This window comes from Puma concolor, chromosome B1, assembly GCF_028749965.1.
Source record: "Puma concolor isolate L17-30 chromosome B1, mPumCon1.1.hap2, whole genome shotgun sequence".
Lineage (NCBI taxonomy): Eukaryota > Metazoa > Chordata > Mammalia > Carnivora > Felidae > Puma > Puma concolor.
The window spans coordinates 206,419,572-206,440,972 of NC_141670.1; the positions used below are offsets into that span (position 1 = coordinate 206,419,572).

The 21,401-nt window shown below is 39.1% G+C and overlaps 1 protein-coding gene across 3 annotated transcripts; it reads left to right on the forward strand.

Moving 5' to 3' along the window:
* Positions 1 to 2,373: 2,373 nt before the first annotated feature.
* Positions 2,374 to 20,535, forward strand: HAUS3 (HAUS augmin like complex subunit 3). 3 transcript variants are annotated; one of them, XM_086705621.1, is made up of 7 exons: positions 2,374 to 2,499; positions 3,503 to 3,562; positions 3,959 to 5,005; positions 6,167 to 6,606; positions 8,172 to 8,400; positions 9,079 to 9,184; positions 20,204 to 20,466. In XM_086705621.1, exons 3-7 carry the CDS (start codon positions 4,097 to 4,099, stop codon positions 20,230 to 20,232), a joined length of 1,713 nt encoding a protein of 570 aa, XP_086561747.1. In that variant the 5' UTR covers positions 2,374 to 2,499; positions 3,503 to 3,562; positions 3,959 to 4,096; the 3' UTR covers positions 20,233 to 20,466. The 3 variants fall into 3 exon arrangements, with proteins under 3 accessions (XP_086561747.1, XP_086561746.1, XP_025777841.1); XM_086705620.1 differs by lacking the exon at positions 9,079 to 9,184 and having other exon boundaries at positions 2,375 to 2,499; positions 20,204 to 20,535; XM_025922056.2 differs by lacking the exons at positions 2,374 to 2,499; positions 3,503 to 3,562; positions 9,079 to 9,184 and having other exon boundaries at positions 3,578 to 5,005; positions 20,204 to 20,535.
* The last annotated feature ends 866 nt before the right edge of the window (positions 20,536 to 21,401 follow it).

Consider the following 21,401-nt stretch of genomic DNA (forward strand, 5'->3'; position numbering starts at 1 on the left):
AGTCCCCTGTGCTGTCCCCCCCCCCCCCCCCCCCCCCCCCCGTTTCCTTGGGGAAGCCTCCTTCAGGGATTCCCTTCATCTTCTGACTCTGCAAGGGCCCCACTAAAAACCCAAATGAGTTTTATTGGAGGAAAGAAACTTTGTCTTGGAAATAAGTGTAACACACTTGCTTTCCTGAATCCCAAATGCAGCCTCAAATGCAGAAGTGCCCCTAGAAAGTCATGTTTTTAAAAGCTTCCTGAGTGCATAATTAAACCTGATGTGTGCCTGGTTTGTATTCTGGGAGCTGAAAACATTGTGATTTCTACTGTATATTTTTACGGCTTTTTTTTTTTTTTTTTTTTTGGCCCCATAAACATCTTTCAAACAAATAACTATGGACAGCAATTCAAAATCATATGGAGAATTTGTGGCCCAGGAATTGACCCAGGAGTCACGAGGAAAAATGAGTTTCTAGAACAGCTTCACAGGCCTCATCTCCAGTCCCTCACCCTCCTGTCCCTTGGAGCATCTTTCAAAAACGCAGTCCCTTGGGGCGCCTGGGTGCCTCAGCCAGTTAAGTGTCCGACTTCAGCTCACAGTGGGTGGGTTGGAGCCCCGCATCCGGCTCTGTGCTGACAGCTCTGAGCCTGGAGCCTTCTTCGGATTCTGTCTCTCCTTCTCTCTCTGCCCCTCCCCTGCTGGTGCTCTGTCTGTCTCTCTCTCAAAAATAAATAAACATTAAAAAAAAAAAAAAACAGTCCCTTTTCTTTTTTCTCCTCTTTTCTCCTCTGAGTTCCTCCTCACAGTCTATAAACATCCCAAGTTCCTCTCATCTTGAAACAAAACAAACCCCAACCCTCCCCCACCCTACCCTACATTCCCACCCCCTCATCTCGTGTCCTTCTGCTCCTCTCCCTCCCTCAATCTTTGCCTCCTCAGCAAAATGTCCTGAAGGCCCTGTCTGCACAGCCTCCACTTCCTCCCTCCAAGCCTCTCAGCTTCTGTTCAGGGGGACCCCTCCCCCGCCCCCTCCATGAGTTCCCATCCCCGCCCCGCCCCCCCCCCCCAACCCCCGGTGTCGGTGGCAAAGGGAATCCTCCTGGTCCAGGGTCTCTAACCCTGTCCTCCGACTCACCAACTCGACTGTCTCCTCCCTAGTCCAGCCTCACCTTGTTTCAGGCGGGGTACCAATCTGTGAACTTTCTTCCCCTGTAATATCTGCTTTTGAGATCATTTTAGGCTTAACTGTCTTTTGGAAGACGAAAAGTAAAAAGTGAAGCAAATGAAGGATTCATAAGAAGTATCTTCAACTCTGCCCCTCCCCCGCTCATGCTCTGTCTCTCAAAAATAAACATTAACATTTTTTTTTGAAAAAAAAAAAGTATCTTCAACCCGAGATTAATTCATGATATGTCTTAGACCATTCTTTTTTCTCCCCTTAAAAATATTAAAAGTTATCCAGAAAGACTTCTGCCCTTCTACTGTCCCACTAGCCTAGGACATCTCTAACCAACCACCTTCGGGTCACCTGATGCGGGGGCTGGAGGGAGTACTATGTAGTCACTACTTTTAGACGTTCATCTGTGGAAGACTAGTAAGAGAGAGGCGCGTGAACGCTGCCAGGCCCCAACAGTAACCCCGCAGGTCCGCCCGCATCGGCAGGGGTGCGCGGACTCTGCAGTGTTCGGCCAGCTCTATGGCTCAGGGACGACCCACGTCCTGCGTCTCGCACCCTCCTTGGAAAGCGTTCCGTCTAGACTTAACTACGTCTTTGACACATATCCACTCCATGTTCGGATATTTTCAACCTTTTAAAAGATCTGTTTTGAAAACGGGATCGTGGAGGAAGTCTGCTTCTGCTTAGTGGTCAGGTGAGGGCTTGGGGGATGCGTGCTTCGCAAAACAACGTTCAACGCAAAAGCCCGTAAAGCGAGTAAGGACAGCGGAGCCTAAACATTCGCCAGACGCTGCTCCTCCACTCCCCCGACTTCTGCAGGCGGCGCGCGCCCCGGAACCCGGCCTGGCGGCCCGGGCCCCGCGCCGGCGAGCTCCGGGCCGCAACCAGGCTTTCCGGGAAAACGCCTCTATAGACGATGGGGCGCTGGGGTCCGGCAAAATAGACCCGAAAGGTGGCCTCAGCCATGGAGTCCGCTGCGGTGAAAACGCACCGCCGTAGAAAGCCGGGCGCAGCGGGACCAGGCCGGCCTGCACCCAAGACCCTCCTCTACTCCAACCACACGCCTCCCCGGCCCCGCCCCCGAGGCGGAGAGCCAATCAGCTCGCTCCCTACCGGTGGACGCCAGGCCGGGACGGCGGGCCGGCACTCCGCTAGGCTCTGCCGCAAAGTCCCTCCCAGCCAGGCCCGCCTCTTCCGACGCCACGCCTGCCCAGACGGTCACGCCCCCCGGTCCGGCTTCTGCCGGGTGTGCGCGCGCGCCGTGGCAGAGCTCCCGTGAGGCAGTGCGGGCGCGGAGCGCGGCGGCGGGCTTCTGAGGGGCGCGAGCGGAGCTTCCAGAGGTGAATGGCCCCGGCCTCACTGTTCTGGGCGTCGCGGGGCGTGGGGCTGTGGGAGCGGCGCCGATCCCACAGCTGCCTCTTCTTTACAGGCACCCCTGGGAATTCTCTTCAGGCGCGCAAGTAGCTGTCAGCGCGACGCAGTCGCGGTCCGCAGGGCGCGGGTGCGAGGGCAAGGGCTGAGGGGCGAGGGCGGGGAGCGTGAGTGGAAGCGGGAAGTGGGCGTGGGTGGAGAGTGCGGCGCCGGTGAGAGTGAGGGGGCCTCCCGGTGGGGGCGGGGCTCCGGGGCGGGGCTCCGGCGGGAGAGCGAGGGCGGGAGGGGCCGAGGGCGGGAGGGCGTGGCCTCAGGCGGGAGGGGGCGGGGCTCAGGCGGGAGCGTGGTCCCTGGCAGGTGCGGGACTGTTGGGACGTGGGAGTTCGCTCCGGAACGCCACCAGCCGGCGGCGCGGGTCTGGGGTTTGTGCAGTTTGCCTTTCACGCCAATTCGGTGGCTTTTGTGGTTGTGTATTTTATTGACGTGCATCCGTGTCGTGACTGAATTACACAGAAAACAAAAGCGGAGGCTTTTTCGCACGTTTTACGCAGATCATTAATCCGTGCGGCTCGTCTCCGTCCCCGAGAAATTCTTTGGGTGAAGTCAGCGGGGTGGTTCGGTGGCGCGTTTGTGGCAAAGTAGCAAATGCCGAAAGCATTTTTACTTCATGTCCGCCTAGTTCTTTGGTGCTTCTGATCTGAAATTTTTGAGGGCACTTGGTTTTGGGGTTTTGGTGGGGTTTTTGCTGTAGGTGTTGTTTTTTTTTTTTTAAGCCTAATTGGGATATGTTGTATTAGTGTTAGGTGTGCAGCATGATGACCACATTTCTGTACACTGCGAAATGGTTGCCGCATTAAGTCCTTTTATCACCCGCCACCCTACAAAGTTACATTTGTTTTTCTGTTGATGAGCACTTTTAAGGTCAGTTTGAGGGTGGTTCTTAAATCTTAAGCCTGATTTTCTCTGCACTAGGTTCATCGTGACTGGGCATTGATTCTTGTGTGAATGGCGGGTGCTGATTCAGTCGTCGAGGTAAATATTTTGTTGACTCTTCCTCAAGGACATTATCGTATTTATTTCTGTTTGCTTAGAAAAAGCAGGAAAAGAGGCTGCTTAGCCACAGGCTGGCTTGGACTTGTTTAGATATATTTATTTTGAATTCAAAACTGAACTCATGCGATATGATGTATCTTTGGAAAAAATAAGATTTTCTTGATAATTAGGTTTTAAGTATTTTTTCGGTGTTCTAAGTAATACCCTAGTTGTTTATTTTCTCTTTATCTCTGTCAAACATTTCAGCTACAACTACCTCAGGTTAGATGCTTCCCTCCCAGATATCTCTGGTATTTATCTATATTGTTCTTTTACAAATAGAGTTGTCTTATTAGTTGTCTTATTTGTGGTCTAATGTTTGTTTTTCCCCCCCAGGAGAAGTCATAGATTCTAAAAAAATTTTGTCCTTCTTCTGAACTTAACATAAATTTAGTTTGTATGTATTTGGGTTTATCTTCTAAATATCCACACCATAAACCCGTATCAGTTACAGAAAAGTTGTGCAGTTAAACCATGAGTTGTGGAAAAGAGTTTGTGGAAACATTAAAAAAAATTGATTATCCCAAAGCTGAGAGTCTTAATGGGGAAGATTTTGACTGGTTGTTTGAGACTGTTGAAGATGAAGCATTTTTGAAGTGGTTTTGTGGGAATGTGAATGAACAGAATGTATTGTCCAAAGAAGAATTGGAAGCTTTTAGCATTCTTCAAAAATCAGGCAAGCCCATCCTAGAAGGAGCAGCACTGGATGAAGTTCTTAAAACCTGTAAAACTTCTGATTTGAAAACCTCTACCCTGGATGACAAAGAGCTAGAGAAATTGGAAGTTGAAGTTCAAACTCTGCAGAAATTGAAGAACCTAAAAATTCAGCGACGTAATAAATGCCAGTTGATGGCTTCGGTAACAAGCCACAAATCTCTGAGGTTAAGTGCTAAAGAAGAAGAAGCCACTAAAAGGCTGAAGCAGAGTCAAGGAATTCTAAATGCCATGAACACCAAGATAAATAATGAACTTCAAGCTCTTACTGATGGCGTTGCTAAATTGATGATGTTTTTCAGACATTCTAATCTGGATCAAGGGGCAAATCCACTGGTGTTTTTATCTCAGTTTTCCTTGGAAAAATATCTAAGCCAAGAAGAGCAAAGCACAGCAGCATTAACTTTGTATACCAAAAAACAGTTCTTTCAAGGTATACATGAAGTAGTTGAAAGTTCAAATGAAGAAAATTTTCAACTTTTAGATATACAAGCACCATCTATTTGTAATAATCAAGAAATCCTTGAGGAGAGACGGCTGGAGATGGTTAGGCTGCAGCTAGCATACATTTGTGCTCAACATGAGTTAATTCACTTGAAAGCAAGTAATTTGAGCATGAAGTCAAGTATACAGTGGGCAGAGGAGAATCTTCATAGCCTCACTAGCAAGGTAAACATGAGAAATGAGACTAGTGTCATATTGTAATTGTTAGTAATGGAGGGTATGTTAGTATTTTAGAAAGGGAGATAAAATAAATACATTTTTTAGTTTTCTGTTTGTTCAGTGCTTAGTTTGATGTGTCATTGTTTCTTTTCTTTTTTTTTTTTTTAATGTTTATTTATTTTTGAGAGAGAAAATGTGACCAGGGAAGGGGCAGAGAGAGAGGGGTACAGAGGATCGGAAGCAGGCTCTGTGCTGACAGCAGATAGCCCAACATGGGGCTTCAACTCCCAAATCATGAGATCATGACCTGAGTCGAAGTCAGAGGCTTAACCGACTAAGCCACCCAGGTGTCCCAATGTGTCAGCATTTCATACAAGTAGATCTTCATGTTAGTAAAAAGGCAGGAACAGATTATCATGCAATCACATTAACTAATTTTTAACAAAAGTACTTTTTCTGAATTTGAAATTTGTGTGGGTTCAGATTCAGAGAACACTGAAATTCCTTTTTATTTTTCTGTGTGGGTGTTCTGCCTTGTCTGCTCCTTGTTTGGTGCTAATGAAGTCAGGGATGCAGTTCAGTGGACTGAAACGCTGACTTTTGTTGAGAATGTACAGGTGTAGTGCACATATCTGTACTCTTGGAAAGCTTGCTTTCTGGGTAATGTAACCACTAGATAATTGCGTGAAAACAGGACTGAAACTGAATACCAGTACCAAGTTACTTTCTGTAACTGCCATAAACTTCGGAATAACATCTGGAGTTCTGTCACTCTTTACAAGGGTTAAAATCAGGTGACAGACTAGAAGAATAGCTACTGGGATTATTTTAGTTTTAAGAAAAACCTAAATAGCGTACATTTGCTTTCAGTGAGTAGTGTGCTAATTAATGATTTTTTTAAAGTAAGACAAACATGAAAAGCTCTCTGTTTTGGTAGCCATTACTGTACATATGTGGTAGTAATAGCATTAAAATTTAGTGATTTACCTTTGGCTTAGTCCACACTTTTCCTTTTTTTAAACTGTGATTTTGGCTTTTGTTAGTATGAAATTAGTTTTTATTAGTGAGCATGTTAATCTGCTAATCTAAAAGGGAAAGTAAAAAGAATTTTAAAATGATTTCAACTTCATACTGACTGGTTTAAATGCAATTGTTTTCTCTGTGTAGGCTCTTGGCAAAGATAATTTGGATGCTAAAATTTCTAGCTTGAACAGTGAGATTCTGAAACTTGAAGAACAAATCACTTATATAAAAGATAAAAGCTTGCCTGCTGTGGTAAAAGAGAATGCCCAGTTATTGAATATGCCAGTTGTAAAGGGAGATTTTGATCTACAGATTGCTAAACAAGACTATTATACAGCAAGACAAGAGTTAGTTTTAAATCAGTTGATAAAGCAAAAGGCATCATTTGAACTTCTACAGTTATCATATGAAATTGAATTGAGAAAGCATTGGGACATACATCGTCAACTTGAAAATTTGGTTCAAGAACTTAGTCAAAGTAATGCGATGCTCCGCCAGCGATTAGAAATGCTGACAGACCCGTCAGTATGTCAGCAGATAAATCCAAGGAATACCATTGATACCAAGGACTATTCTACTCATAGGTATGCTTCTGTATTTCTTCAGTAATTCTTTTTGTTGTAAAATACCATAGAGAGTTTTAACTAAGATTGTGGAAGTTTAAAACATTTTTTCTTTTTGTTCTGGCTCTCTGTTCTCTTCCTTCATTTCTCTTGTATGTGACTCTTTTCCTTTTGAATATTTTGCTCCCTTTTCCATTCTTGTTCAATCTGGAAGCAGCTGTGTTAGAGCTGGGGTGGGTGGGCTGGAGGAGTGAATGTATACAAGGTCATATGCACCTTTAAGCACCATTGTTTAGATGCCTTATTTGAGGTTGGGGCAGAGTTTAACTACAGGGAGTTTGAGTACAGCTTGGGGTGTAGTAGGTTTTGCTAGGTAGAGAATTGATTGCATTTGGAGGTGTCAGTAGAGAGAGAAGACTGACTTCATTTCCGTGTCTAGTCAGGTGAATCGGCAAAAAGGAATGCTAGCTCCCAACCTTTTTTGGATGTCTAGGCAATTGATGATATAGGGATACTAAAATTGGAGGGCTAAAGTAGTTAAAGGCCTCAAAAGTCTGGATCCTACTCCTAATTTTTCTCTAGGACTAGGGGAAAGTGATCTAATCCTTTTGTTTTCTTATTAATCAGATGATGGGCATGGAAAGGGCTGCTCCATTGCAGTTTCAGAGGGTGGCATTGACATGAGCTAAGAATGCTTCCCCCCTTAAATTGTGTAGTCACATCCCACAAGAAAAAAATTGGCAGCCTTGGACTTGAACCAGTTTTATGAGGTCTCTTGCAACTTGCTAAAATAATAAAATAATTTTAAAAATCTGTGTTTTTTAATTTGAAGAAAAAGAGCAAACCCTTTTTGTCAGAAATGTGTAGAAAGTGCTACCTCACATTTTTCCATCTGTTCCAAAGGATTTTTCTGCTATTAATGTTTGAAGTGTTAAATGGTCTCATGGTCCATTAGGAATTTAATTCGACAATTAAACATGTAGAAGACTGGAGTAGCAAGTTTACTATTTCTGTAGTTCTTTATTCACTTTATTTTACATTTTATATTTTTAACTTTCCGCTTTTAAACCCACCACCATCCTATGAAAATAGGTATGTGATGTGAAAGTTAAGTCTCAGAGGTTGACTTGACCTGGGTCCGAAAAGACAGCCACAACTCCAACCTAGGTCTTCTGTTTCAAGTTCCTTGTTATTTCCACTACATCATAGTTGTATTCTGTGGAAGAGATGTTTTCTTGGGAGGTATTTCTGAAACATGCTTTGTTTGAAGTAGGCTAATGACAGTTAAAAGTCAAAAAGTATTTTATATTTAAAACTTGGGAGATGAGAAAATGGGAATCAGATGTAGTAATTACAATATGTATTTCTGTAGTGAGATGGTATTTTAGCTGGAATGTTTTCGGTTGCTTGATGTAGCAGCAGATAGGTTAATTTTTTTTCCAGGTTAATATTTTTAAGTTGTTACTTATCCCCAAAGATGCTCAATATAGTGGATTATAATTTTGAAGACTGTATTGAGAATTTTTATGTAGTGATATATAAGACTGATTGAGAATTTTTCTTACAACTTTATTTTTACATTTTAGGCTTTATCAACTTTTAGAAGGAGAGAATAAGAAAAAAGAATTGTTTATAACCCATGGAAACCTGGAGGAGGTAGCTGAGAAATTAAAACAGGATGTTTCTTTAGTACAAGATCAGTTGGCAGTATCTACTCGAGAACATTCTTTCTTTCTGTCCAAACTGAATAATGATGTGGACGAGCTTTGTGATACTTTGTATCAAGGAGGAAATCAGCTTTTGCTTAGTGACCAGGTGGGTACATGCCATAGTAAGTGAAGATGCTGTAAAAATTATTTGTTGTAAAAGATACTGAAGAAAGAGTTAACATGAGGAAAATATTACCCCAAATTCTATTGTCCTAATATAAAATTTATTATTTTATATCCTAGCTTTAGTCACACATAAATAATATTTTTCAGATGGTTTTGATTGATGTACATAGAATTTTAAAAACTTACAAAATATTTTAGCCATAAAAGGATATGTAATGTTTATACTAAGTATTTAAAGAAAAAAAAACTACCCCTGTTATTATTTCACCTGTCTTATTAGCAAATAGAGAATTATTATATTTGAAGTCCTCTGTGATGGCATGCTTCTCCAAGTAGCATTTCCCTTTCTTCATCAAGGAGAACTACTTCGCTTGATTTTATCATTTGCTTGCTTTTTTGTGTACTTCTATTACACATAGATATTCCTAGACAGTATATTGTTTAGTTTTGTATGTTTTTGAAATTTACGTACGGGGTGTAATTATGTTATGTATACTCTTTAGTAACTTGTTGATTAATATTAAGATTTTGACCTTCTTCCATGTTGACATATGTAAAGTTTTCTCTTTCATGTAGTTAGTGTTCCATTATATGAAATTCCACAGTTATGTGTTACGTTGACAGACATTTCAGTTATTTCCAGTTTTTGCTATTGTAGGTTATACTGCTGTGGACAGTCTGGTCGTATGTCTCACAGCTGTGCGCGTGTACACACATGTGCACACTCAGCAGTGGAGTTGCTGTATCACGGGTTCAGATTCAGGGTACGTCAAATTGTTTTCCAGAGTGGTTGTACCATATTACGTGAGTTCAAAAAGATGATATTGATCCACATCCTTTTCCTCACATAGCACTATCTGATTTGTAAATTCTCTTAATCGGTACATCCCATATAGGTCGTAATTTGCATTTCCCTAATTATTAAGGAGGTTGAGGCCTCTTTTAGTTATTTACTGGCCATTCATCTTTTCCTGAGAATTCTGTGTTCATCTCCTTTGTCCATTTTTTTTTAAATGTTTATTTTTGAAATAGAGTATGAGTAGAGGAAGGGCAGAGAGAGAGGGGGACAGAAGATCCAAAGCGGGCTCCGTGCTGGTAGCAGTGAGCCCGAAGAGGGGCTCAGACTCACAAACCGTGAGATCGTGACCTGAGCCGAAGTCAGATGCTCAACCGACTGAGCCACCCACTGCCCCTTTCGGGTTTTTTTTTTTTTTTTAAATCACTTGTAGGAGTTTATATATTTCAAGTGCCAATCCTTTTTCTGTTACATGTGTTATATGTATTCACTTCCTATTTGTGGCTTGTCTTTTTTACTTTGTTTTTTGCTTTTTTTAGCATTTTAATTTTTATGTATTTTTATTTTATTTTATTTTTATTACTCTTTGGTTTGTCATTTTTTATATTTTGGTTTTCATATCTTGTTAAGGTTTGCTCTTAACATCATAATGATAGTCCTTTTTACTTTACCTTATAGTACTCACTTTTAGTTCTCCACCAGGAGATTATTTTTATGTATGATTATGAGGTAGAGTTCTGATTTTATTAGTTCTTTTTTTCTTCTATAAACAAATTGTCCCATCACCATATTGAGGCATACAATAAAAATAAAATCACTCTTTCTGGTGAAGGGAGCCTCTTGTCATTATGAAATAAATGATCCTTAAGTGCTTTTTGCCTTCATGTTTCTTTTGTTAGATACTGTGGGCCCGACCAATTCTGAACCTTAAACTGGGTTAAGTCTAAGAGTCTTTGGAGGATCCAGGTGATTTCTGTCTGGGCTGTAATTCTATCCAGGGGCTCTTCCACTTCTGGACCATTCTGATCTTAAGATTGTTGGTGTCCTGGGCACCTGTGTAGTTCAGTCAGTTAAGTGTCTCACTTTGACTCAGGTCACCGTTTCATAGTTCATGAGTTTGAGCCCTGTGTCGGGCTCTGTGCTGACAGGTCAGGGCTTGGAGCCTGCTTCGGATTCTGTGTCTCCCTCTCTCTGCCCCTCCCCTGCTCGTGCTCTGTCTCTCTCCATCTCTCAAAAATAAACATTAAAAAAAAAAGATTATTGGTGTCCTGTGATCCTTGGCTTATCATGAAGAGGGTCTCCCATTTGACTTCCTACTTTCTGTGGACCTTGGACTTCAATTTTTCTCTCACTCATCTTGTGAGTCTCAAGAATCATAGGTTCTAGTTTTCTAAGATTGGCGGTTGTTCTAGGTAAAGCTGCCGCTGTCCTGTCTTACCAGTCTGGGGTGTTTTATGGACTTCTAGTTCCTTTTAACGTCTTGTTATCTCTTCATTGCTTTTAGGAAGTTTTTGTTTTGCTTGACTTTTAAAAATATTTCGTTTAGCCTTTTACATTTTTTTCTTATGGGAGGATTGATTTGAATAACCTACCTTTCCTTGAACAGGAATGCTTGTGATGATTTTTTTTAATAATTTTTTTATTGTGAAATATACAAAATGTAAAATTTACAGTTTTAACCATTTTTAAGTGTACAATTCAGCAACATTAAGTACAAAAATACATTCACATATTGTGCAACCATGACCACTATACATTTCCAGAACGTTTTCATCATCTCAAATAGAAACTCTGTACCCATTAAACAATAACTTTAGCCCCTTCTTCCTTAGCCTGTGGTAACTTCTGTTCCACTTTCTGTCTCCATGAATTTGCCTACTCTGTTACCTGATATAAGTGAAATCATATGTATGATTTCATGTGAAATAATTTGTATGATTACTGTTTTATTTATTATTTTTAATTTATTTATTTTAATTTATTCATTATTTATTTTATTTTATTATTTATTTACTTATTTATTACTGTTTTATCCGTATTGTAGCATATGTTAGAATTTTACTGCTTTTCATGGCTGAGTAATATCCCATTGAATGTATATAGTACATTCTGTTTATCTGTTGATGGTCACGTGGGTTGCTTCCACCCTTTGGCTGTTGTGAATCATGCTGCTGTGAACATTGTGTACAGATATCTGAGTCCCTGCTTTCGTTTCTTTGGGCTGTATACCTAGAAGTTGGATTGCTGGATCATGTAGCAATTTTGTGTTTAACTTTGTGAAGAACTGCCTAACTTTTGCATAGTAACTGTACCATTTTTTAAAATCACTTATTATTATTTTTTAATTTACATCCAAGTTAGTTAGCATATAGTGCAATGATGATTTCAGGAGTAGATTCCTTAATGCCCCTTACCCATTTAGCCCATCCCCCCTCCCACAGCCCCTCCAGCAACCCTTTGTTCTCTATACTTAAGAGTCTCTTATGTTTTGTCTCCCTCCCTGTTTTTACATTATTTTTACTTCCCTTCCCTTATGTTTATCTGTTTTGTGTCTTAAATTCCTCATATGAGTGAAGTCATGTGATGTTTGTCTTTCTCTGACCAATTTCGGTTAGCATAATACCTTCTAGTTCCATCCACGTAGTTGCAAGTGGCAAGATTTCATTCTTTTTGATTGTCGAGTAATACTCGATTGTATATATATGCCACATCTTCTTTATCCATTCATCCATCGACGGACATTTGGGATCTTTCCATACTTTGCCTATTGTCAATAGCGCTGCTATAAACGTTGGAGTGCATGTGTCCCTTTGAAACAGCATACCTGTATCCCTTGGATAAATACCTAGTAGTGCAATTGCTGGGTCGTAGGGTAGTTCTATTTTTAATTTTTTGAGGAACCTCCATACTGTTTTCCAGAGTAGCTGCACCAGTTTGCATTCCCACCGGCAGTGCAAAAGAGATCCTCTTTCTCCGCATCCTTGCCAACATCTGTTGTTGCCTGAGTTGTTAATGTTAGCCATTCTGACAGGTGTGAGGTGGTATCTCATTGTGGCTTTGATTTGTATTTCCCTGGTGATGGGTGATGTTGAGCATCTTCTCATGTGTCTGTTGGCCATCTGGATGTCTTCTTTGGAGAAGTGTCTGTTCATGTCTTTGGCCCATTTCTTCACTGGGTTATTTGTTTTTTGGGTGTTGTGTTTCATAAGTTGTTTATAGATTTTGGATACTAACCGTTTATCTGGTACGTCGTTTGCAAATATCTTCTCACATTCTGTTGGTTGCTTTTTAGTTTTGCTGATTGTTTCCTTCGCTGTGCAGGAGCTTTTTATCTTGATGAGGTCCCAACAGTTCATTTTTGCTTTTGTTTTCCTTCTTTGGAGATGTGAGACGTGTTGAGTAAGAAGTTACTGCGGCCAAGGTCAAAGAGGTTTTTGCCTGCTTTCTCCTTGAGGATTTTGATGGCTTCTTGTCTTACATTTAGGTCTTTCATCCATTTGGAGTATATTTTTGCATATGGTGTAAGAAAGTGGTCCAAGTCCATTTTTCTGCATGTCGCTGTCCAGTTTTCCTAACACCATTTACTGAAGAGACTGTCTTTATCCTATTGGATGTTCTTTCCTGCTTTGTCAGGGATTAGTTGGCCATACGTTTGTGGGTCCATTTCTGGGTTCTCTCTTCTGTTCCATTAATCTGTCTGTTTTTGTGTCAGTACCATACTGTCTTGATGATTACAGCTTTGTAATACAGCTTGAAGTCCAGGATTGTGATGCCTCCAGCTTTGGTTTTCTTCTTCAAGATGGCTTTGACTATTCAGAGTCTTTTCTGGTTCCATACAAATTTTAGGATTGTTTGTTTTAGCTTTGTGAAGAATGCTGGTGTTATTTTGATAGGTATTACATTGAATATGTAGATTGCTTTGGGTAGTATTGTCATTTTAGCAATTTTGTTCTTCCTATCCAAGAGCATGAAATATTTTTCCATTTTTTTTGTGTCTCCAATTTCTTTCATAAGCTTTCTATAGTTTTCGATTTTTTTTTACCTCTTTGGTTAGATTTATTCCTAGGTATTTTATGGTTTTTGGTGCAATTGATTGTAGATGGGATCAATTCCTTGATGTCTCTTTCTGTTGCTTCATTATTGGTGTATAGGAATGCAACCGATTTCTGTGCATTGATTTTATATCCTGCGACTTTGCTGAATTCACAGATCAGTTCTAGCAATTTTTTGGTGGAACGTTTTGGGTTTTCCATATAGAGTATCATGTCATCTGTGAAGAGTGAAAGTTTGACCTCCTCCTGGCCGATTTGGATGCCTTTTATTTCTTTGTGTTGATTGATTGCTGAGGCTAAGACTTCAAATACTATGTTGAATAACAGTGGCAAGAGTAGACATCCCTGTCTTGTTCCTGACCTTAGGGGGAAAGCTCTCAGTTTTTCCCCATTGAGGATGATGTTAGCATTGGGTCTTTCATATATGGCTTTTATGATCTCAAGGTATGATCCTTCTATCTCTACTTTCTTGAGGGTTTTTATCAAGAAAGGATGCTGTATTTTGTCAAATGCTTTCTCTGCATCTATGGAGAAGATCATGTGGTTCTTGTCCTTTCTTTTATTGATGTGATGTATCACATTGATTGTTTTGCGAATATTGAACCAGCCCTGCATCCCAGGTATAAATCCCACTTGGTCGTGGTGAATAATTTTTTTAATGTGTTGTTGGATCTGGTTGGCTAGTATTTTGTTGAGGATTTTTGCATCCATGTTCATCCGGGAAATTGGTCTATAGTTCTCCTTTTTAGTGGGGTCTTTGGTTTTGGAATCAAGGTAATGCCAGCTTCATAGAAAGAGTTTGGAAGTTTTCCTTCCATTTCTGGTTTTTGGAAGAGCTTCAAGAAAATAGGTGTTAACTGTTCTTTAAATGTTTGGTAGAATTCTTCTGGAAAGCCATCTGGCCCTGGACTCTTGTTTTTTGGGAGATTTTTGATTACTAATTTGATTTCTTTACTGTTCAAGTTTTCTATTTTTTCCTGTTTCAGTTTTGGTAGTTTATATCTTTCTAGGAATTTGTCCATTTCTTCCAGATTGCCCATTTTATTGGTGTATAATTGCTCATAATATTCTCTTATTGTTTGTATTTCTGTTGTGTTCGTTGTGATCTCTTCTCTTTCATTCTTGATTTTATTTATTTGGGTCCTTTCCTTTTTCTTTTTGATCAAACTGGCTATGGCTTTATCAATGTTGTTAATTCTTTCAAAGAACCAGCTTCTGGTTTCATTGATCTGTTCTACTGTTTTTTTGGTTTCGATAGCATTGATTTCTGCTCTAATCTTTATTATTTCTTGTCTTCTGCTGGTTTTGGGTTTTATTTGCTGTTTGTTTTACAGCTCATTAAGATGTAAGGTTAGGTTGTGTATCTGAGATCTTTCTTCCTTCTTTAGGAAGGCCTGGATTGCTATATACTTTCTTCTTATGACCACCTTTGCTTCATCCCAGAGGTTTTGGGCTGTGGTGTTATCATTTTTATTGGCTTCCATGTACTTTTTAATTTCCTCTTTAATTTCTTGGTTATCCCATTCATTCTTTAGTAGGATGGTCTTTAGTCTCCAAGTATTTATTATCTTTCCACATTTTTTCTTGTGGTTCATTTCGAGTTTCATAGCTTTGTGGTTTGAAAATATACACAGTATGATCTTGATCTTTTTGTACTTGTTGAGTGATGATTTGTGTCCCAGTATGTGATCTGTTCTGGAGAACATTCCACATGCACTGGAGAAGAATGTGTATTCTGCTGCTTTAGGATGAAATGTTCTGAATATATCTGTTAAGTCCATCCGGTCCAGTGTGTCATTCAAAGCCATTGTTTCCTTGTTGATTTAGTAACTGTGCCATTTTATATTCTCACCAGCAGTGCACAGGGTTCCAGTTTCTCCACATCCTCACCTACACTTATTTTCCTTTTTTAAAAAATATATAGGGGTGCCTGGGTGACTCAGTCGGTTGAGTGTCTGGCTCTTGATCTTGGTTCAGGTCATAATCTCATGGTTGCATGAGTTTGAGCCCCACATTGGGCTCTGTGCTGGCAGCGTGGAGCCTGCCTAGGGTTCTCTCTCTCCTCTCTTTCCTCTCTCTCTTCTCTCTCTCTTTCTACCCCTCCCCTGCTCATACTGTGTCCTCCCTCAAATAAACAAAAAAAAAATTTTAAATGCATATAATAGTCATCCTAATATGTGTGAAGTGATAACTGTGATTATTACTGATTTCATCTTTTAGTTGTATTAATTTAGTAAAAACCTCCTATGATGATAGATTTGAAAATTTGTTGTAGTTCTAGCAGTGTTTTCTTTATATTTGAGTCTATTTTATAAGTTACATTTGACCCTTAACCAACATGGGTTTGAACTGCATGGGTCCACTTATATTCAAATTTTCTTCAATAAATAAATATAGTGTAGTACTGTAAATGTATTTTTGCATGGTTTTCTTAGTCACATTTTTTTCTAGCTTACTGTATTGTAAGATTATAGTATATAATACACATAATGTACAAAATATATGTTAATCAACTGTATGTCAACAGTAGGCTTTCAGTAGTTAAGTTTTGGGGGAATCCAGATTTATACGCGAATTTTTGACTGTACGGGGAGTCAGTGCCCTAAACCCCCCTGCAATATTCAAGGGTCAACTGTATTGCCAAGTTTAAAATTGTGATGAATTATTATCATGGTGGATTTGAATTGCAGTGAATTGAACCATTTAGTATTTACATAATTACTTTCTCTATTCTTACTGTGCTTCCTGACTTAACTTTTTTTTTTTTTTGGTCTGATATTAATTTTTCTATGCCATCTTTCTTTTGGTTAGTATTTTCAAAATATATACTTTTCACCTTTCTTTACACATCTTTTTCTTCCTTTTTACTTAGCATTATGAAATAAACATTTTCACTCTGAATAATTTTCTTAATTTTTAATGTTACAGTAATTTCTGCAATCAATCCACTGTTGTTGAATATTTTTTTGATAGTCTTCATTTTTTAAATTTTGTTTGCTCTTGAATGACATCATGTATATCTTGTGTATATAGTTTTTTGTTGTTGGATACTTTTCATTTGGATGAATTCTTGGAAATAGGATTATTGGCTTTCTTAGGTATATACATTTTTTTGCGGGGGAGGGGGGGACCTTTGATGCTGCCATATTGCTTTTCTGAGGAGTCGCACCTGTTTTTCATTCATGCCACCAGCACTATTTAAATGTCTGCTAGACACCATTGATCATATGGTGCACCATCATTTTATGAATTGCTAAAAAAGAAAAACTTTCTGTTAACTGACACAATACTTTTTTATTTTGAATTTTTATTGAATACTTTCTAGAAGATATCTTCTAGGTGCAGGTAGACATGGATTTTTATCATAATCACTTTTTTCTTTTTAATGTCATATCACTCTTGAATATACATGCTAGAAGGAAAAAATAAGCCAATTAAAATGTTTAGGGTATTTCAAAGCTTTACACTTGACGTGCAGTTCTTCTATGTTATTTTTGTTTTTTCAGTTTATTTATTAGAGAGAAAGCAGGGAGGGGCAGAGAGAGAGGAAGACAAAGAATCCCAAGCAGGCTTCCCACTGTCCGTGTAGAGACTGATGCGGGGCTCAAACTCATGAACTGTGAAATCATGACCTTAGCCAAAGTCAGACGCTTAACCGACTAAGTGCCCTTTCTGTGTTATTTTTTGGCTCAAAGTTGTTGTCTTTATTTTTCTACACTATACATTAAGAATGTTGGTGATAGCAAAAAAACCTTAATAACCCAATTAAAAAATGGGCTGAAGACTTGAATAGAGATTTCTCCGAAGAAGATGTACAAAGGGCCAACAGGTATATGGATAGTGCTTAGTGTCACTCATCATCAGGGAAATGCAAATCAAAACCGCAACGAATGGGAGTGCCTGGGTGGCTCAGTCGGTTAAGCGTCCAACTTCGGCTCAGGTCATGATCTCATGATGTTCATAGGTTCATGGGTTCGAGCCCCACCCCATATCAGGCTCTGTGTTGACAGCTCAGAGCCTGGAGCCTGCTTTGGATTCTGTGTCTCCCTCCCTCTCTGCCTCTCCCCATTCGTGTGTGCACACGCTCGCTCTCTCTCTCTCTCAAAAGTAAACATTAAAAAAAAAAACCCACAATGAACGATTACCTTACACCTGTTAGAATGACTAGTATCAAAAAGTGTTGGCGAATGCTGAGAAATTGGAACCCTTGTACACTGTTGCTAGGAGTGCAAACTGGTGCAGCTGCTATGGAAAACACTATGGAGGTTCCTCAAAAACTTAATGATCCATATGATCCAGTAATTCCACTTCTGAGTATTTAAGCAGAATCGAAATCGGGATCTTGAAGAAGCACTTACACATTCATTGTAGCACTATTCATAATAACCAGGTATGGAAACAACTTAAACGTCTATCTGTGGAGGAATGGATAAAGAGAATGTGGTATGTACATACAAGGTATTATTTAGCCTTAATAAAAAGAAATCCCGTGGGGCGCCTGACGTCGAGTGTCCAACTTCGGCTCAGGTCATGATTTCACAGCTTGTGGGTTCGAGCCCCACGTCGGGCTCTGTGCTGACAGCTCAGAGGCTGGAGCCTGCTTTGGATTCTGTGTCTCCCTCTCTTTCTGGCCCTAACCCACTCGCATTCTGTCTCTGTCTCAAAAACATTAATTTTTTTTTGAAAAATAAATAAATAAATAAATAAATAAATAGAAATCCCGTAATATGTAACAACATGGATGAACTTGGAGGAAATTATGCTAAGTGAAATAAACCAGTCACAAGGACAAGTAATGTATGATTCCACTCACAAAGATATCTAAAATTGTCAAACTCATAGAGGCAAGGAGTAGAATGGTGGTTACCAGGGATTGGAGAGGGTAAATGAATTATTAATCAGCAGATAAAAAGTTTCAGTTAAGTAAGATATATAAGTTTTGGAGATAATGCTGTGCAGCATTGTGCCTGAGTTAACAATACTGCATTATACTCTTAAAAATCTGTGAAGAGGGGAGATCTCGTGTTAAGTGTTCTCATCACAGTAAAAAACTTTTTTTCCTGAATGTTGGTGATAGAGCGTTTCTTATGAGTGGTTAATAGTAATCACAAGATGCTCTGAATTTTAAAATGATACGGATGTCAGATATCTTTTTTTATTTTTAATTTTTAATTTTTAAAAATTTTTTTTAACGTTTATTTATTTTTGAGACAGAGAGAGACAGAGCATGAACAGGGGAGGGGCAGAGAGAGAGGGAGACACAGAATCTGAAACCGGCTCCAGGCTCTGAGCTGTCAGCACAAAGCCCGACGCGGGGCTCGAACTCACGGACCGCGAGATCATGACCTGAGCCAAAGTCGGACGCCCAACCGACCAAGCCACCCAGGTGCCCCAGATGTCACATATCTTAAACTGTGAAAGGTTTCATTCTAGAATCACTAAAGTATGATGATTTCACTTCACTATAATCTTACTGTCATTTAATGTTTTTCCTTAACCCAGTGAAATCTAAAAATGCCACGCATACAAATTTTAACTTGCATTTTTGTTGTTAATCAAGGTGGATATTTTTCAGTATTGTAGGAATATTATTTTAGTAATTGTTAAGATCTTTCATATTGAAATTAAAGGTGAGATTATAGTTTCTCATTCAAGTTTACCAAGTTTTTCCTCAAAGGGAGACCATGTAATGTAGATATTACTTGATTTTGTTAAAATGTAATTGAAAAAGTACTGCTCTCTGGAACTGGCATTTATGACATGTGTTAAGCAGTCATTCTTGAACTTGTTTATAAGAATCACCGGGGAGCCTGTTAGAGTTTGAGTAATGCAGTGTGGAGTGAGGTGTAGGAATCTGTATTTGTCACAGGCACCCCAGGTGATTACCATGCTCATGGACCATGTTGAGAAGGTACAGAAGATTGAGACAGAGCTGTGGATTTTCTCTTTGGGGATACTAGCTGGAAATTTCTAGAGGTAGAATACTTGATTAGAAAGCCATGGAAACTTGTTAATAAATAGTTTTTAATTTTAGGAGGTGAGGCATTTCAGTGTATTAAATGTGAAGGGTCTGGCACGTCTGGGTTCTTGAGCAGGAGAACTACATGGTAAATCTGGATTGTTGAATGTTACAGGTAATTCTGTCTTTAACAATGTGAAAAGAGAAAAATGGAGTTTTTGTTGAGATGATTCTTTTTTATTGGTAATTGCTTCATTTCAAGGCTTTCTCAGTACCTCTTTTCTTTAGCGTAGACTGAGATTAGGCTAAGAAAGGTTTGATCAGTTAAGTGGATTGTTAACTTCATGAAAGAGGTGGTGTTCATTCGTATACCTGTAGTCTCCAAAACAGTGCTTGGCATGTAGTAGGCATTTAGTAATATTTGTTGAGTGTATGAATATGCATAACAGTTTACATGTCAAGTACCCTTCAGGGAGTAACAGTTTGTTCTGAATCTCTTAGTTATCTGTCCAAAGTTGTTGCAGTTGAGTCTAACATAGAATTTGTATTAAACCTACTATGGATTTTTTTTTTTTTTTTTTTTTTTTTTTTTTTTTTTTTTTTAAATTTTTTTTTTTTTTTTCAACGTTTATTTTATTTTTGGGACAGAGAGAGACAGAGCATGAACGGGGGAGGGGCAGAGAGAGAGGGAGACACAGAATGTGAAACAGGCTCCAGGCTCTGAGCCATCAGCCCAGAGCCCGATGCGGGGCTCGAACTCACGGACCGCGAGATCGTGACCTGGCTGAAGTCGGACGCTTAACCGACTGCGCCACCCAGGCGCCCCAACCTACTATGGATTTTTAATTGAGGTTTATCATTAAAATCGTGTGAATAACTATATCAGATTCTTTCCGTGTAAATTACATCTTAAGTTTTTATAATTGCTATTACAAATAGAGCTTTTGTATTAAAAGCATTTTTATTTTTCATTTAGGAGTTAACAGAGCAGTTTCATCAAGTTGAATCCCAGCTGAATAAGTTGAATCATCTTCTTACTGATGTTCTTGCTGATGTGAAGACAAAAAGAAAAATTTTGGCATCTAATAAACTGCATCGAATGGAAAGAGAATTATATGTATATTTTTTAAAAGATGAAGATTATCTGAAAGATATTGTGGAGAACTTAGAAAACCAATCAAAGATTAAAGTTGTTGGTCTGGAAGATTGAAGATTATTAAAAACGGAATCTTTACTACATATGCTATGTTTTAATGTTTTCTATATTAGGGGGAAAACATAGCTAATTAACACTACTAAAATTTTAAATTTGAGGTCAATGGAACATTTCATTTAATTAATTCAAGTATTGTATCAGTTTGGTTTTTTCCCTCATATAGTATATTTATTCAAAGTACCAGTGCTTTCTATGACTTGAACATTTGCTTGGTGGGACCTAGTTCTGATAACTTTTTACTTTTACTTTTTCTGATAACTTTTTTACTTTTTTTTAAAACCTTTGTAGAACTTTGAATCAGCATTGTTAAACCCTAAGGTGTTAAACACCTTAATATGGAATAGCCAAGTACCCTCGTATTTGACTATAAAGTAAAATTCTATAAAGTAAAATACTCAAACTGTATCCCCCCGTAATTCCCTGCTGTAGACTTTGAGACTCTGAATGTTCCTATTTGTTCCACAAAGAATGTTGGGTGTCCATTGGCCATTGTTCATTTTAGCATCTGGGTCCTGGGGACTTAGAATTTCTGCAAGACATCTTAGTGCTTTGACTTCAGTATGACACATTATGAATGATTTTTAAATGAAATTTGAAAATGCCATAGAAGTGGTTGCTCAAAGGATGTATAATCTATTTTACCTGTTTCTCTGAAGGGAGAATACTTAAATGTTAGATTGTATCAGTTGGGATACAAGTGTATTATTTGGACCATTAGAAATTATTTTGAGTGGGATAAAATAATTTGAAATAGCTTATTTATCAGTCATGACATCCAAGTGTTTCTTGAGTGCTTGATTTATAAGTGGCCTGTTACATACTTGTAAGCTCTGCAGAGGAAAAGGAGGATCTAGATATTCAAGGAATATTCCTTATTCAAGAATATTCCTGCTCCAGAATATATTACTTTTTAATATGGAATGCTAGTCTAAAAACTACACTTTTGTGGAATTTTTTA

Bases quoted from the DNA above. Each gene is read 5' to 3' on its own strand.
- HAUS3 (XM_086705620.1), top strand. From the start codon at position 4,097: ATGAGTTGTGGAAAAGAGTTTGTGGAAACATTAAAAAAAATTGATTAT. The intron at 5,006-6,166 runs GTAAACATGAGA...TTCTCTGTGTAG, and splicing joins TTCATAGCCTCACTAGCAAG to GCTCTTGGCAAAGATAATTT. The intron at 6,607-8,171 runs GTATGCTTCTGT...TTTACATTTTAG, and splicing joins AAGGACTATTCTACTCATAG to GCTTTATCAACTTTTAGAAG.